The sequence below is a fragment of the Aspergillus stella-maris genome, assembly GCF_047715825.1.
Source record: "Aspergillus stella-maris strain CBS 113639 unplaced genomic scaffold BDV14scaffold_3, whole genome shotgun sequence".
NCBI classification, from domain to species: domain Eukaryota; kingdom Fungi; phylum Ascomycota; class Eurotiomycetes; order Eurotiales; family Aspergillaceae; genus Aspergillus; species Aspergillus stella-maris.
Genome location: NW_027396797.1, coordinates 951,516 through 967,067, shown reverse-complemented (window position 1 = coordinate 967,067; position 15,552 = coordinate 951,516). Strand labels below are relative to the sequence as shown.

Sequence of the window (15,552 nt, the reverse complement as noted above, 5' to 3'; positions counted from 1 at the left end):
AATTGGAGAGATGATAAGCTCCGACCGAGATAGAGTGACGTGGTTGGACCGTCAAAAGTTTAGTTGGGAGTTGGTACTTTGTAGAATTGTTGTGTTGGCACAACTTGGCCGCGGCAAGGAGACCAACCACTGCTCACCGTCGAGGCCCAAACGAACAGTCACCTACAGAGTACTTCTGTTCTCGTATTCTATGATAAGGCTGCCTTGTCATGCAAGTAGAATCAAACTTCATTACTTATTTTGAGTGCCAACAGATATACTTGGGCTCTCACTTTTCCATTGTTTTATGTACTGCTCTCCGATCTGTACCAGTGACCACCCGCGACGGCCATGACCTATTTAAGTCTTTCAAGATTTTCAGCTCAAATGAAAATAATAGAGAATGCGTCATGCAATTTTCTGCAATTTATCGCTTTTTGGAGAACCCCAAATTACACGGAGTAGAGGTACGCGGCGATCACTCCTCCCCAGCCACCGGCATTTTCAGCCTCTGTCGCGATCGCATTGTTGCCATCGAGCACCATGTTGATTGTACTCTTGGTGTTTGTCCCATATAGATAAACCGCTGACGACTCCTTGATCTGAATTGCATTCTTCTGACATTTCCCGTCTGTCGAGTTGCAGTTTCCGCCGTTGTTGAAGAACACCCAGTTGCAGCCCCCGTAGAGGAAGAGGTTCGAGGACCCGTGGATCCGCTCAAAGAGCCCCATCCGACATAAGGCATCTTCCGCGGCGCAATGCGAAAAGTCGGGATCGCTCGCGACGGTATCGTCTTGCCATGGTGCTGGGGCCAGCAAGTTGCCTGGTCCCTGCCAGTATGCTGATTCACTTTGTTGCATGGTCGAAAAGATGTTGTGCGCATTCTCAAAGTTGTATTGATAGAGCGTATGATGCTCGAATCCTGTTCCAACGAGCCAGGTACCGGCTGTCGCCTCCACGAGGAGGCCCCGCCCGGTGGAGATGACTTGATCGTTGGTGCCGTCAAGGTCGTGATCGGCTGTCCATCCCCACATATTTTCAATGTAGACAGAGGATGTACTTGTAAGATGGAGGGCACCCCACGCTGCTTTGCACGTATCCGGGCCAGTCGTACACTGGGTTTCGACTTTGCTGCCCACTGCACCACCAATACGAATGTGTGAGTTCCAGAAACCGACGTCCCCGGGGGTCGAGCCCGCAATATTAACTTCCACCTGCTTTCGTTAGCTAGGATTATAATAAGGGCGGAGAACTAACAATCTTGCAGCCCGGAAGAATGTCTCCAACGGTGAACATCATGTCGACAACTTGAAGCACGCCAACATCACCAGGGTATCCAAACTTTGTCATTGGACGAACCGCAGCCGGATCCTGGAATTTTGCACCAACAGCGCTGATTACTGATGCATAAGCGTCTCCAACAATGCGTCTCCCAGCAGGGACAAAGATGGTATCTGTTACCATGTACGTCCCGGCAGGGAAATAGATAACACTGCAGTCGGTGCTCATTGCTAGAATTGCATTAATGTTTGCCGTATCGTCAGTTGCGCCGTCTCCGTGGACGGGGGTGCCATCGACATTCTTGATGTTTAGAATCTGACTCGCAGAATACTCTTGAAAAGTTGGGGCCGGTTTCGTGAAGTATTTGTTCCCAGATAGAAGCGATGTGGCTCGCGCGGCGGTGACTATCTGGCTGTTGGCTCGCTGCATTTGTGCACTTCCTGGCGAGTACTGCTTTTGTCAGATTTATGAACATTAAGTGCAAGAGAACTTACCATGTCGCCATGTACCCAGGTATCCACAATGTTTCCACTCACAATGGCCTGACCATCTAGAGTCACCGTATTTCCGGCATTCTGGATGTTCTCCAAGATCAAAGAATTCCCAGCATTGCCAGAATTACTGGTTATCAGAAAGTTGCCGAGCGCTGAACCACTAGAGTCGATGACCGTCAAGGAACCAGACGTGCCAGTTGCATCGATTCCTGTTTCACCGTTGCTAAACTGGCATCCTAGGAAGACTATGTCGGTTCCTCCAGCAATCACGCCAGTCTTGGATCCTGAGAAGACAATGTTTTTGAAAACCCACTGCTGTCCGCTAAGTTTCATTCCGACATCTCCTCCCGTGAACTTTAAGTCGTTCTATGTTTCTTAGCACTTATTTTCAGGCAAGTCAAGGAAGCTTACCATGATAACGTTACTGTTATAATCATACTGCGTGGTCAAGCCAACGTGAGCTGAAGACGTAGGCATGTTGAACGCAACATTGCTTAATTGAGTTGCTTGACTGACACCCCAATCGAGAAGAGCGATAGACAAAGATGAGTTCAAGGCCGTCGAGTCGAGGACAACATTCTTCATTCCAATGTAAAAGTTGGTCGTTCCAACAAAGTTCGGATCTTTTGCATATATCATGTGGTCACCAGAGAATCCAGGCTGTGCTTTGAGGACAGGCGGGTTTGTTGGGTCTCCCACAATAACTGTCCCGATGTATATCTGTAGCGCAGCGCCCAATGAATAAGTGCCTCCCGGCAGGTAAACAATCCTCGGTTGGCCGGTTGATCCCATTGAGCCAGCATCTCGGCCAGGACCTCCCGAGGGACCGTCTACCGCCATTTAGCTTATGCTTGGTTTCTGGAAGGTGGGGGGCATCTTTTACCTCTGATCGCACTCTGTATGGCTGCCGAAGCGTCATTTTGACCGGTGTTATCGGCTCCGTAATCGGTGATGACATTTCGAAAGACCTTGTAGTTCGTCTTGTAACTCGGCGAAAGAAATGACGACTCTCCGTTGTGCTCAATCTCCTCGTACCAATATTTGGTTGATCCCGATGCAGAAGTTGCGCAGTCCACTGAGGGTTGGTTTTCTTGGTGGGTTGCGTTGTTCAGCGCGTGCCATGGCTCCGCCAAATAGTCCTGGATCGTAAATGATATCCCTCTTCTTAGGTTAGCATTATCTCAGACTGGCTTAGCATGGATTTTTGCGGGTACTCACTCTGGCTGAGTTGGATGATAAGCTTGCGTTAGCACTTCGTCAAGCCCAGGAACTAGGCGAAACCTCTCATGTTGGGCAATGGTCGAGGTACTGAAGGAAAGCAGTAGTGCCAATGTCCGGAGAAAAAGAGGAGCAATCGCCATACTTGCGGTACAGCAAAGACTTCCTAAACTGGAGAGCTCATACGGACTAGGGGACAAGCCGGGGATCGATTATTGTCTGAGGCCCCGGGAGTGGACAAGACGTCGAGAGTCGAGACAGGGGAAATGGAAGGTCGGTAGGTTGACTTGATTCTCCTGGTTGTTTATAAGGTCTGGCCAAGTCCACGCGATGCCTGCATTCCTCGACTGGGACCAGCATGACAATCCGAGTCAAGATCACCCTCGCGACCAATCCATGGCGGGAATTTGACTCGTATCCGCCATCAAATTAATATTAGCCGCAGAAGGCCATAGAAAGAAGAATTTCATTGGAGTCTGGATCATCATGACATGATCATTAGTGCCGTCAAGATCACACCTGGCTATCAACGCAGGGGTTTCGTTTGATAGCAAAGGGGCCTGGAAGGGAGAGATACCGCGAGCGATCTAGATAGAATAGACAAAATATTCACTCTGAGAGCCAAAGAAACAATAATATTCTGCAAGTTGATTCAAAGCCATAGCGGAGCCTTATGCCTAATTTGTGCAAAGAGTGCTCGATGATGGAGTGGTGGTAAAGGAGGAATGAAGTGCCCGCCAGCATTCCAAACACAGAAAAAAACAAGAACAGCATTCTCCCCTCGAAGCCTTCGTCCCGGTCCAGAACCACGCCTCCTTCCTCCTCTCTCCCTTCAGTTATCCTTCGCTTCCACGGTCTTTGTCTGATGACAATCCTGCTTCACTCTAGTTCGAATGTCAGAGATCCAACTCCGATGTATGTGAAAGGGAGTCGAACTTGCGGATATTTCCAGCGCCTCCAATACCAAACCCAACATAGCGCTCTCGAGGAGCTGAACCCTGTGATTGTGTCGCTTTTGTCGATAGCTGCTCGAGCTCTTGATTGTCTGGAAGCAAATGTTCATGCTGACCGTCGCCGAGGCTGATCTTGGACGTCATCCAAGGTGATCTCCAAAAGGCACGCATCGTGGCTGATCTATAGCAACACCTCTTGGTGGTAAAATGAGGAAATACGAGTATCTGGGCCAATCCAAATTTCACCCACTGTCGACAGGCACGGCCTTATAAAGGAGGAGACTCCCCAGGAGAAAGAAAAGGATGCGGGATGTGAGAAAAGCAAAAACGACTCGAAAGTGCAATGATCGCTACTCGAACTTATCCTTACGCAACACCATTTATAAAAGCGATAGTGTTGCACTAGTGACAACGCATCATGATGTTTATCCAACAGATACCATGCGACATTCAGCTCAAGCGCCCTTTAATACCCGATTGAGTCCTACCGTCAGAGCGTCGGCGGTGCTTCGGCGGTACGCCGTTTACAAAACTACACTTGCCGCCAGCCTCAGGAAGAAGACAAGGCTACAGCCATACGACGTGGTCCATTCGAGACGTGGACAAGCTCACGAAGTGAATCTTATAGGTCGAATGATCGACGGCTTGCGATCCTTGTGTGCGATAGACATCTTGGCAGGGTGCAAGGCTGCAAGCAAAGAACGACCAGGATGCCTCCGTCATGGGATAGTGAAAAGACTATAGATGTGTTGTTGGGTATCGGAGACCCTGCGCATTGATATGATCGGACATGCGTCCATCATACCAAGTACAGCTCACCTTCCGATGAACCCATGCAGCGTAGCTTGGCCCTCCTAGCAAACACTAGTCGGCAATAATTCGGCGTACCATTGCCCGACAGCTTCGATGGTTCAACCTACTCGTAAGCGAGTGCGGTGTCAGCGAGTAAAGAGCTCACGGCGTTTTGTATACCTGCTCTTGAACATGTAGAGTAGCAGCAGTACTTAACTACCAGGCCAGGATGATTAACCCCAGGGTCCACAGGCTGTCAACCACGGGTGGAGCCTCTAGAAGCACGGGCTAGAATCATCGCGGATAAATTGGAAATTGGAGTTGCGCTGTCGCCTCAGTGTTCCACAAGTCCAAAACAAGCTGGACCAAGACTTGTTGCAAACACACTCTAAAACACCGGTATCATCGTGTTCCATGGTCGCAGTCTCAAGATTGGCTCAAAGGCAAGATTGGCATGCTCCTCGGCCGTGGGGACGACTCGCGTCATCTATTGCGATCGTAGAGTCGATCTTACTCGGGTCGGTCTCGTCAAACGTCCCTGCGGCAGAGGCACTAACAAGCCAGGCCGGCACGATATTAAGGGGAGGATTTCACTGTGTTACCGATTGCGAATCAGATGACTGGAGCTTGGTGCAATGCACTTGCAGACTGCCCTGGTGTTTCGTTCCATTATTCTACGATCCATGGCCTCTTGCAAGGAATCTATCATTCCAATTGACGGAGACAGGCTTGGCCGGTGGGGCTCAACCGCATGTTGCTCGTGCTGATAGCGAATCATGATGGGGCCTGTTATTGGTGGTCGCTTTAGCCAGGCATCGCTCATTCTCGCCCGGACTCAGCCACCATGGAGGGAGGACAGGCGCTTTTGAGCAATTGAGCCGTTGAAATGAACGGAGGTCACAGTAAAAATTAGACAGCTAGATTGCATCGAATATTTGGTAAGAGCAGAACACCTTAGAGTAGGTACGGTAGGTAGAGAAATGGAGTTAAGGGCCGTAGACGCGAATCCGGGGGAAGTGATTAAGTCATCATCCCGACAGTCTTTCAAGTCGCCGGGCCTCGTCCTCTCCAACTTCCTTCCTGCAATCAAGCAAGCGGCCGCTATGGCTATACCTTATTCCATCATTTAACATAGTCGCTAGCCAGATACTACTGTCTTAGTATTCTTTCGTTCTCTTCGGTCTCTTCTTTTTTCTTATCGCTCCTGTCTGGACAAGAGCTGTTTGTTGGCTTTGCCTCCGTCCCCAACTCCCCGCTACTACCTACACTCCCAGATTCCCCGTCCAGTCCGCCCACGGTCCTTTCTCGCTCTCCTGTCGCCCCCCTCAGTTCCATCCCAAGACAACCACTGCAGGCCAATGTCACGCTCAATGCTCTAATATCCGAGGTTATCCTCCAGCTACTGCGTCCGTGTGCCTGTCAATAGGGGTTCTGTCGCAACCTGACATTCATTATCTCCCTCTAACGGCCAAGCAGCCTTCGCGGCTGTTTCGCGCTCGTCCACCATGTTACTCAAGCCGGCCACTCCGTTGACTCTCCTCCTCTTGATCGCCTTCGTCCTCCTTCTACTTTCCGTAATATCAACTCCTATCATCAAGAATATTCCGCTGGCGACCTTTGACAATGTTGAGTACGGGGTCTTTGGCTACTGCAAGTCCGGCTCGTGTACTGCCATCCATGTCGGCTACACCACTGGTTCGTTGCGCGCAAGAATTCACCGTTGAGTTTGCGAATGCTAACATTAGTCCAGAGGAAATCAGGAACACTGGAAGCACTGATAGCGACTTCAATCTTCCCTCCGACGCGCGGAGATCGCTATCGTCCATCCTTATCGTCCACCCGATCGCTGCCTTCCTCACTTTGATATGCCTTGGTCTCGCAACAGGAGCTCATTTCCACGCTCCGTCGCACTCGCCCCGTTACCTTCTCGCTCTATTGATACTACTCCTTCCGACTCTTCTCGTCTCACTACTTGCTTTCCTCGTCGATATATTGTTGTTTGTGCCGCATCTATCATGGGGTGGATGGATCGTTCTCGCAGCGACGATCATCTTGGTCACCTGCGGTGTCCTCACCTGTGCTATGCGCCGAACACTAGTGAGTCGCAAGGCTCGGAAGAGGCGCATTGCTGAGAATGCCGAAATGAGTGGACAAAACTACTATAACCGACAGAACACCGCTGCAGCTGCGCTGAACGAGCCTAAGCCGATTGTGCCAGAGACCAAGGAGACGTTCGCTGCTCCGTCGCAAATGGCAGACAATGGGCCTACATTCGCCACCTTCCGCACCAACACTCGGGAAAGCGACGACGACCGTACACCTCTGAACAACCAGAATACCCCGGCTACTCAGGACACCACATACCCCGCCCGAATTCCCGGAGATCCGGTGCCATACCAGGCCCCTCGTGATGAAATCGGTGCACCCTTGCCACCAGTGCCGTACAACAACTCCTCCAGAATGCGTACTCCCGGGCCTCCCGGGCCTCCGGCGCCTCAAGACAATAGAATGCGCGATCCCTACTCGGACCCAAGAAGAGGCCCTCCCCCTCCAGGCTTTGCTTCGCGCGGACGCGGTGGGTATCCACCTCGCGGAGGCTATGGTCGCGGTGGTCCATATGGAGGTCCATACGGACCCAGCTCGCGTGGACCTCCTCCTGGTCGTGGTGGTCCTATGGGCCCAATGCGTGGGGGGCCGATGGCACGCGGAGGGTATCGACCGCAACCAGCAATGAACGGATACGCACCCCGACCGAGTGAGGACGATTACGGATACCGTGGACCTTCACCTCGTCAGCCATCTCCCGGACCTATCGGGATGGCCGTCCCAACACCTGGACCAATCGGTCAAGCCATTGAAATGACGCCGCAACCGCGATATGAGTCAGAGGCTCAAGACGAAATGCCCGAACTACGACAGCAGAATGGCATGTCAGCTGATAATCACCCTGAACCTGTTAGCCCTTCGAGCTTCTACAGCAGGACGATGTAAGTCTTGTCCTCTCTTTTTTTGGTATTGTTACTTATTGTCTAGGTCATACGTTCCTGCTCGACGGAATTGGGGACCACAGCCTTTGAACCAAAGCGAGCCAACTCTACCATTCCCACCTCAGCAACCTCTACAACAGCCACGCCATGCCCGTTCTCAGTCAGGTAGTATGTATTACGAGGATGAGGATCCCGTGTATACGAGTCGGAACGAGGCGGCACCTGGCCCACAGTTGCCCTCTGCGTTGACACCAGGAAACTCTGGTGAGCAAAAGTCGAAGGAAATTGGGGTGGAACGTCCCAGCTCACCTGCTGCTAGCGAAGTGAGTCACTTCACATCCATATCGGAGCGGCCTGTCAACCCAAAGTGGCGCCCGCCGCCCATGCCAGCGCAGGCTGCTGCTCAACAGAAGCGCGACGTCTTGCTCGAGGGCAATCCCGACTTTGATCTCCGAGCCGGCATTGGAGGGGGCGGGCGCATGCCACCACTCCCGGGTGCAACCGGTTCGAGATACCCAATTCCTTAGTCTGTTTTGTAATCAGGAGTTGGCGTTTGGTGTTTTACAGGTCTATGATCTGCTTTGCCTCGGTTGATACATTTGCAGCATTGCCTCCGTTTTGATCCGTGCCTGACACGAACAGACAAGTTGGCTTGTACTTTGGTGGCTCCCTGGTGGACTGTACAGACTTGATGTTTGGAACTGAGTACATACGTAGATAGCATCTGGCTTCACATAATCAGCCTTTTACATGAAATACAATCCTTCAGTATTTCTTATACACAGGTTTCTTAACTTTGAGATTGTAAATCCAGTAATGTCAATTCGCTGATCAATCTAATCAAGTCGTGGTATCAATCTAAACGCTCCCAAAGCACAGCCCAAAACATAACCCAATAAAGCCTAGCCCAAACATCAGTCATAACCATAACCCCATCGCCAGAAACTAAATAAACAGCCCTAAGATACTAGAACTTCGTCGGCAAAAAGTGCTTCGAATCATCCTCCTGCTCGCTAAACGACTGCGGGAACGCCGCAATGGCCGCAACAATCGCAATCGCAATGAAGATCAACGACACCAGCGACCAAAGCAGTCCCCAGCACCGCGAGGACCCGCCGTACCGCTGCGCAAAGACGCTTGCGTCAGAGGAGTTTACTTTTCTCAGTATCAAATCGTCGCACTTAAATCCGTTAGTATCCAGTTAAGGCGCATGGAATGGAAAGGAAGGGCAAGGGAAACTCACAATATCCCAAACACTATAGAGCGCACTCATAACCCCAATGAAAAGCACAACCCATCTAAGCGCCTGCCCATGCGCAATAAACCAGCACGCCACAAGCAACCCCACAGCCAACAAAACCGTCAAGATCGTCAGCCAGTCCCGTCGCGCCCACCACAGCGTAAGCAGGAAGCAAACGCCCAGTATAATACTCGCGACCTTGGACGCCGTAATGTTGAATCCTGCAAATATCAACAACGCGCCAATGATGCTGGACCCTAGATATCCCGCTGGTAATGTCACTGCTGTAATTCCGCCTTGCATGTGCGTTACGCCGCCTTCGTGCGGGTCTAGCGAGATGGATTTCACGCGCCCGCCTGTGCAGCAGGCTGTTATTGCGTGGCCGAATTCATGGAAGGCTATTACTAGCATCTATACAGCAAATTAGTTTTGTTTACTTCTCTTGCGAGGGGTAAGAGAGAGGGGGAAAATACCTTAAACGGCCACAGCGAGTATCGCAGAAACGGCACGTTCCAGAGAATAGCAATCACAACGACATATGCGCCCATTACGCCCAGCGTAACTGCTTGTGTATGATTGACTGTGAGATCGCGCTTGTGGAAATGGGCCGTTGAGGCTTCCATGGCGCGACTCGTGAGCTCGTGATAGGGTGGCATATTGTTCCTATCGCAGTTCAATACTATTAATGGTAGGTTCCTGTCAGAACTCAGAATGAAGAAAATGGAGAGAGACAGATTTAAAGATACACTGGCGCCTAATGTTAGATTTAGACTACGCGTCTGATGATGATGGTTGACTGAGAGCGGTTTAGCGTGTGGCTGGGATAACGGTTGGAGTGGCTATTTTTGGGCCTGCTCGGTGTGGCTGGGGCGGGTCTGCATTTTTTACCCAATGGGAATGCAAGAACATCTCTACAGGGCTGAGGTTAATGGTCTGGTTTGAGATTCTTCGCGAGACGCGTATTGATGGTATGTGGGTTGACTACTCATTTTTCTTTCTTATTTGCAGGAACTGAGATAACATTCGCCGTCACTCGCCATCGCCGTCGAACGACTCCTCAAACGCCGGGATTCCAGCTTCAATAGCATCGTCCAAGCCAAGTTGTTCCCACTCCCGAATGAGCTTCTTTTGTCGGCGAACGGTGCCCGGTCCACTCCTCTCCAAGAGCTGAACCCACTCGTCCACCGCTTGATCTAGATGGTTCGGTTCGACAACCTACTCGGTTAGACCCCACTGTAAAGCCTCGACGGCGGAGATGGTATCGCCGAGCATAAGCAGTCGACGTGTTCGTCCCCACCCGATTAGGCCGGGTAGTAGGGCTGCTTCGACGACGCTTGGTATTCCAACGTTTACCTGCTTGTTTAGTATTTGATGACCTCAATGATTGATCAGGAGTTCCGTGAGGTATCAACTGAGTTCAGACGCACCTCGGGCATACCAAATACAGCATGCTGACTAGCAACGCGAAAGTCGCAACTTGCTGCAATTTCCAGGACAGCTCCAAGTGCGTACCCATTCATTTGCCCAATCACTGGTACTGGGCAGTCTCTGATACTCTTGCATGCTGTATGGACCCCAGTGATGAACTCGCGGGCGGCGGCTGGTGAGTCTAGGACAGACATCTCAGCGATATCTGCACCGCCGATGAACGATTCTGTTCCTTGTCCTGTCAGGATCACGGCGAGGAGGTTGGAGTGGTCTTTGGGGATGGTTCGCATTTCATTGGTGAGTAGGTTGAAAAGGTGCGAATTCAAGGCGTTCAATTTCGAGGCCCGTGAGATGGTCACTGTTGCGATAGACCTGCTGCCGCTCGCTATCCTGGCGATGGTTGTGATGATTGCTGCCATGTTAGCTGAGTCCTCCCTATTCTTCCAACATTGAGCGAGGTCACTTGGTTTATTGCGACTTGATTCTGCAAAGATCGGTTGCCCCGCCCGAATCCCAAGCCGAGGGCATATAGTCGGGCTGAAGATACTACCCCTAGAGCAGACAACGAGTATCATAGGTCAGATGCAGAGAAAACAGTATAACAGCCGTATGCATGACAGTCAAATCATGGAGTGAGGTCGACAACTCTCGATAGATTCCTCTCAACCATCAAAAATAATCGGCTTTAGGATTTCGGCTCTGGGCGATGTTTCAAATTGAGACTGCGCCAGTGGGGGTGCACAGGTATACCGAAGCAACGCTTGCCAACTTCATTAGGGCTTTGATGGCAGATGACTGTTGCCTACCAGTCCCAGCGACGGAGATAGTCCGAGGCGTCTGGATGTTCTCCAAGATCATCGCTTGTCCCGACATTTAACCCTGGGCCCGGTATTACCCCAAAACCTGATCATCTACTACTTTGTTGGGAAAAAGAAGCGTTTGGTCTGGGGCCCCGTCTTGTTCACGAAGACGTGGGGTACGAGCCAGAATCTCCGGGGAATTGCTGGAGTCTTGGAGATGGTATGTAGCACCGTTGTACGACGACATTGCCACGGCCTATGGGGACTTCATCTCCGTCGACGGTCTGTACTCCTACGCGAAAAAACTTTTGGATTCGAAACACCAAGAGGATCTGCGTGACCAAAGGCCCCGCTATATCAACGCTGGGAATGTGAGATGCTACCATATTCTAATCGTCTCATTGGCTGGGACACCTTCCCTGAGAGACTTCCTTTTCCGGATGGCGTCAACAATTACTCCGCGAAATTATGTCAAGGTCTTATCAGGTCTGTGTCCGTGATTGACAGTCAAGACCTTAGCATAATTGTAAGAGTACCCCGTGGGAATAGGGTTCCCTGAGGGAAACGCCACCCCGCGCCGATATGGCTCTGAATAGGCTCTGGGTCCGCCGCCCCGCTGCCGAGACTGACGGATTCCAAGAGCACCAGTGGACACAAGTACCTCAACACCCAAAAGGGTTAATGCATTGCACTTCACTGATAAGCCCAGAGTGATGACGCATTGACGTTAGACTGCAAGAACAAAGCATGATTTCAGTCTGTGGTCGGTTATCACTGACACGAAAGCGTCGGGGATAGAACTATATCCCGAGAGATCGGGAAGAGTCGGTACAAGGATCTGAGATGGAGGCCAGAACACACCAACAAGCACGCACAAAACAAAGATGCCTCGAGACGTGACGAGTCCGCGGGTCGATTCGAGGATCGACGCAACCGTCGGCTTGGATTCCACCTGAAATGATGACGGAAGAAGCTCGCCAAGCCTATTCACGCCCAATGGTAGATTGCAAGTATGAGGAGCTGAGCCTTCCTCTGCGCTCTTTGGCCACACAAGACGGTCTCCAAAACATTTTTCCATGCTCGGAAACCTGATGACAGAGTCAGATGTGCATCGGTGATGAGTGTGATGGCGACCTAGAACGTGATAATTCCACGCTGCACATGTTATACCGAGCAATGTTTCGTGCTTGGCGCAGTTTGATACTAGTCGTTGGGAGCCAAAGCCTCTCTTGGCATTGACATGTTGCGGCCAGGCTTGGTGTTCCTTTTCTGTTTACGGTGTGGCTTGCCCTCGCTCTTGGCTAAGTCCCTGAAAGGTTGGGCAGGTAGAGGGTTGATCAGACATAGATACGGGCAGTTCTCCGGTTCTCGGTACTTTCCCGGACCCCTAAAACCACGAGCCTCCAAGAATCCCAGTGGACTGTATCAGCGGACCAACGATCGATTATTAGACTTTTCCGACCCCTGACTCTGAGTCCCGCCTCGCTGGAATTTGTACTTTCGGGAATAGATGGCCCGGGAATAGATGGCCCAAGAGATTGCCAAGGCGCGCTCGATTTCATATCCGACCAGCACGGGTCAGCTCTTCAGCGCCAGGCCAGGCGCAGGCGCGGGTGGCCAACCGGATGAGGCACATGGCGAGTGCAGTTTGGGGCTGTGTCTGACGAAGGTTAGACGAGAGGCTAGGCAAGGGGACCACGGTTTAGGAATCGTAGATCCGGCATCTAGCCAAGCACTCGGGAAGCCACTCGTCTTGTCTCGCAAGTGGACGGCTTAAATTGAGGTTCACGCTGTTGAAGGGACTAGTGGATACGCCAGTCTCTAGAGCGGGCGATCCTCTTGGCAGCTTATACCGCAGGAGGCCAGACGGGGCGGTGCAGGAGGTGAACAAAACAGGAAAAAGTGATCAAAATGATCAAAAAGTGATGAAAGAGAGGTTTGCAGAGAGTCTTAGGCAGTAGTGTGTAGGTACAAAGTAAGTGCAGGAGATAAGGAAAGGAGGTGTGTGCTTTGTGACGAGCATTGGCGCCGGAGCCATGTTTCACCGCGGCGCCTTTGAGTAACCTCAACCTCTTTCCTCTCCAGTCTCCAGTCTCTCTCCAGTCTTGTCCTCTGGGCTCTCCGCGCTCTCCTCTCCCCTCTTCTCCAGATCCCTCTGCTACGGAATCTGCCGTCGGCTATCGTCACCATCGGGGATCCAGCGTCCTCGCCAAGAGCTCCACCGGCATGATACAGCTTCGATCGTCCTGTTTCCGGTCAAGAAATGAAGTTGCCTGCAACACGCTTCCTCCTTTGGACCTCTCTCGCTTGGCATTCCCCACCGATCGACCACAAGATAACGAGCGAGTTGCATGGCGAATGACTGTTTGATTTGACTTTATCAGGATTGGGCCCTAAAAAAACAATCATAGCTTACGCCGCTGGGTTCTGAACGCCATGAACGGAAAATGAACCTGGCCATGACGCCTTCGAGCAATGTGCCAAGGTCTCGGCCAAGCAAGCCCCCTTTGAGATACAATGGTCGAGGATGCACCAAGCGTCTGGGAGCCTCGAAAGGGTCACCCGGTAGAAGGAGAATAGTGGTCCAGCCCGTCGTCACCATTCAGCCATCCGCGTGAATGCATGGATATGCAACCTTGACTGTTCTGTCTGCTTTTCAAACGCAACTGTGTAACATCAAGCACGCGGGTCTATACGGATGTGTCCGGCTATGCTCCGGCGTTCGGATACCTGACAGATCGACGAGGATGCACTTGTTTTTTCCTGATCTAAAATCCGCGTTGGGCTGACGAGTTTAGGAATCTATTCTTGGCGCCTTTGCTATTGATTTCCGCCGAAGCCCAGCCAAAACCGGGACCCATATGGGGGATGGGACTCTCCGTTCGTCAGCCAGATAGGGTTTGACTCTCCATATATTGAGTGCCACTCGCGCCCAGCTGGCCCGAATTGTCCTGATTCTGTCATATCCCTCAAATCAGCCTTCTCTGATCCACCAGCCTTTCGGTTTGCTTGACAAAAGCCCTAACTATACCTTTGTATACCATATCAATCAGGCTTTGCCGCTTTTACCGCCGACCACTTCCTATTTGACCCTTTCATTCCCCGCCGACAACATGCAGAACCCTACGAGACCTTCGATGGAGATCGAGACTGTCCCAAATTCGAGTAACAACCGCCTCACCTACTGGGATACCTCTACTGGGCCTCCAGGGCCGCAATATGATTCCAAAGACCCGAACGGTCTATGGTCCGTAGGGGGCAGCACGACTGTGTCTCTCTCCGGCAAGCAAACTCTCACCGAGGATGAGCCCACGTCGTGGCAGTCAAGCTTCTCCAGGCACATGAAAACCAACATCGATAAGCGCTACACCGATATTTTCCTCGTCTTGTGTGGCTTTGTTGGTGGTCTCGTTGACGGCCTATCATTCAACGCGTGGGGCAGTTTCAGTAGTATGCAAACAGGTATGTCGGTATTCTCTTCTATTTTGGACTTTACTGACTCTCCTAGGAAACACCGTCTTCATTGCCTTAGGAGCCTCCGGACAACCCTCTTACCCTGCCTATCTCTGGGCCAAGTCGCTGATTGCCGTTACCGTCTTCATCGTTGGAAATGTCCTCTTCATCCAAGTCGGCCGAGCTTTGGGTACCCGACGCCGGTCAACCTTGATCTTATCCTTTGGAGTGCAAACCGCTGCCATCTTCGTAGCCGCCATGTTAGTCCAACTAGGCGTTGTCGACCCGAAGCCCGAAGACCCTCGTGCCCCAATCCAATGGATGCAGGTCCTACCGATTTCCTTGCTTGCCTTCCAAGCTGCAGGCCAAATCGTCGCGTCTCGAGTTCTGGAATACGATGAACTACCGACAGTTGTTCTCACTACGCTCCTTTGCGATCTTCTCGTCGACCCCAACCTAGGGGCTGCGCTAAAGGATAACCCAAAGCGCAACCGACGTATCGGTGGTTTCCTTGCGCTTTTCTTAGGCGCGATGACAGCAGGAGGACTCTCAAAGGTGACTCAAATGTCAGCGAGCTTGTGGTTTGCCATGAGTATCAAGCTGGTCATCACAGGCTGTTGGTTCGTGTGGAAGGGAGAGCGCAGCAAGAAGGCAGAGGGCGTTGGATCTGTATGATGTGCTTGCTTTATTACCTTTCAATTTTCTTTCACTGCACATTTTTGATGTACTGCCTTTTACTTGCGTCTCTAATTCTCTTTGATCTTTGATGTGTTGTTCGACCTTTGAGGGTCCTATTTATCTTACGACTTTATGATGATAGAGTATACGTACTACGGCAGACGCTGGCGGATGGATGGTCATTCAACACTTACGGCCGCTAGCTTTTATCATTGAACTATACATAGCTTCCTTCTGCATACCTTCCTT

The 15,552-nt window shown here is 51.4% G+C and overlaps 7 protein-coding genes across 7 annotated transcripts; 2 read left to right on the top strand and 5 right to left on the bottom strand.

Moving 5' to 3' along the window:
• Positions 1–248: 248 nt before the first annotated feature.
• On the bottom strand, positions 249–3,115 carry BDV14DRAFT_209152 (glycoside hydrolase family 55 protein; the record flags this gene model as incomplete). The annotated part of the gene is made up of 6 exons (XM_073775577.1): positions 249–1,193; positions 1,237–1,710; positions 1,755–2,120; positions 2,166–2,584; positions 2,638–2,918; positions 2,973–3,115. 6 exons carry the CDS (start codon positions 3,113–3,115, stop codon positions 432–434), a joined length of 2,445 nt encoding a protein of 814 aa, XP_073633118.1. The 3' UTR covers positions 249–431.
• A 333-nt stretch (positions 3,116–3,448) lies between these two features.
• BDV14DRAFT_164461 (uncharacterized protein) lies at positions 3,449–4,264 on the bottom strand. The gene is made up of 2 exons (XM_073767186.1): positions 3,909–4,264; positions 3,449–3,856 (listed from the first exon to the last, which is right to left on the bottom strand). Exons 1-2 carry the CDS (start codon positions 4,094–4,096, stop codon positions 3,805–3,807), a joined length of 240 nt encoding a protein of 79 aa, XP_073633117.1. The 5' UTR covers positions 4,097–4,264; the 3' UTR covers positions 3,449–3,804.
• A 1,542-nt stretch (positions 4,265–5,806) lies between these two features.
• BDV14DRAFT_164459 (putative pH signal transduction protein PalI) lies at positions 5,807–8,469 on the top strand. Its single transcript, XM_073767185.1, has 4 exons — positions 5,807–6,412; positions 6,468–7,704; positions 7,751–7,968; positions 8,024–8,469. Exons 1-4 carry the CDS (start codon positions 6,223–6,225, stop codon positions 8,029–8,031), a joined length of 1,653 nt encoding a protein of 550 aa, XP_073633116.1. The 5' UTR covers positions 5,807–6,222; the 3' UTR covers positions 8,032–8,469.
• Positions 8,470–9,666, bottom strand: BDV14DRAFT_164456 (M50 family metallopeptidase). The gene is made up of 3 exons (XM_073767184.1): positions 9,418–9,666; positions 8,948–9,355; positions 8,470–8,884 (listed from the first exon to the last, which is right to left on the bottom strand). Exons 1-3 carry the CDS (start codon positions 9,598–9,600, stop codon positions 8,672–8,674), a joined length of 804 nt encoding a protein of 267 aa, XP_073633115.1. The 5' UTR covers positions 9,601–9,666; the 3' UTR covers positions 8,470–8,671.
• Positions 9,667–10,159: 493 nt separating this feature from the next.
• BDV14DRAFT_195679 (ClpP/crotonase-like domain-containing protein) lies at positions 10,160–10,791 on the bottom strand (the record flags this gene model as incomplete). The annotated part of the gene is made up of 2 exons (XM_073772271.1): positions 10,160–10,297; positions 10,372–10,791. 2 exons carry the CDS (start codon positions 10,789–10,791, stop codon positions 10,160–10,162), a joined length of 558 nt encoding a protein of 185 aa, XP_073633114.1.
• Positions 10,792–13,035: 2,244 nt separating this feature from the next.
• BDV14DRAFT_70539 (uncharacterized protein) lies at positions 13,036–13,457 on the bottom strand. The gene has a single exon (XM_073777326.1). The coding sequence runs from the start codon at positions 13,360–13,362 to the stop codon at positions 13,123–13,125; it is 240 nt and encodes a 79-aa protein (XP_073633113.1). The 5' UTR covers positions 13,363–13,457; the 3' UTR covers positions 13,036–13,122.
• Positions 13,458–14,285: 828 nt separating this feature from the next.
• On the top strand, positions 14,286–15,300 carry BDV14DRAFT_187038 (YoaK family protein; the record flags this gene model as incomplete). Its single annotated transcript, XM_073770905.1, has 2 exons — positions 14,286–14,634; positions 14,681–15,300. 2 exons carry the CDS (start codon positions 14,286–14,288, stop codon positions 15,298–15,300), a joined length of 969 nt encoding a protein of 322 aa, XP_073633112.1.
• Positions 15,301–15,552: the final 252 nt, after the last annotated feature.

What these genes read in the sequence shown, in the direction of transcription:
- BDV14DRAFT_164461 (XM_073767186.1), bottom strand. Translation starts at nt 4,096, where the DNA reads ATGCGTGCCTTTTGGAGATCACCTTGGATGACGTCCAAGATCAGCCTC. An exon ending in GGCGCTGGAAATATCCGCAA is followed by an intron (nt 3,857 to 3,908) that starts GTTCGACTCCCT and finishes CATTCGAACTAG; the next exon opens with AGTGAAGCAGGATTGTCATC.
- BDV14DRAFT_164459 (XM_073767185.1), top strand. Translation starts at nt 6,223, where the DNA reads ATGTTACTCAAGCCGGCCACTCCGTTGACTCTCCTCCTCTTGATCGCC. An exon ending in CCATGTCGGCTACACCACTG is followed by an intron (nt 6,413 to 6,467) that starts GTTCGTTGCGCG and finishes ACATTAGTCCAG; the next exon opens with AGGAAATCAGGAACACTGGA. An exon ending in AGCTTCTACAGCAGGACGAT is followed by an intron (nt 7,705 to 7,750) that starts GTAAGTCTTGTC and finishes CTTATTGTCTAG; the next exon opens with GTCATACGTTCCTGCTCGAC.
- BDV14DRAFT_164456 (XM_073767184.1), bottom strand. Translation starts at nt 9,600, where the DNA reads ATGCCACCCTATCACGAGCTCACGAGTCGCGCCATGGAAGCCTCAACG. An exon ending in ACTCGCTGTGGCCGTTTAAG is followed by an intron (nt 9,356 to 9,417) that starts GTATTTTCCCCC and finishes TTTGCTGTATAG; the next exon opens with ATGCTAGTAATAGCCTTCCA. An exon ending in TCTATAGTGTTTGGGATATT is followed by an intron (nt 8,885 to 8,947) that starts GTGAGTTTCCCT and finishes AACGGATTTAAG; the next exon opens with TGCGACGATTTGATACTGAG.
- BDV14DRAFT_70539 (XM_073777326.1), bottom strand. Translation starts at nt 13,362, where the DNA reads ATGGTGACGATAGCCGACGGCAGATTCCGTAGCAGAGGGATCTGGAGA.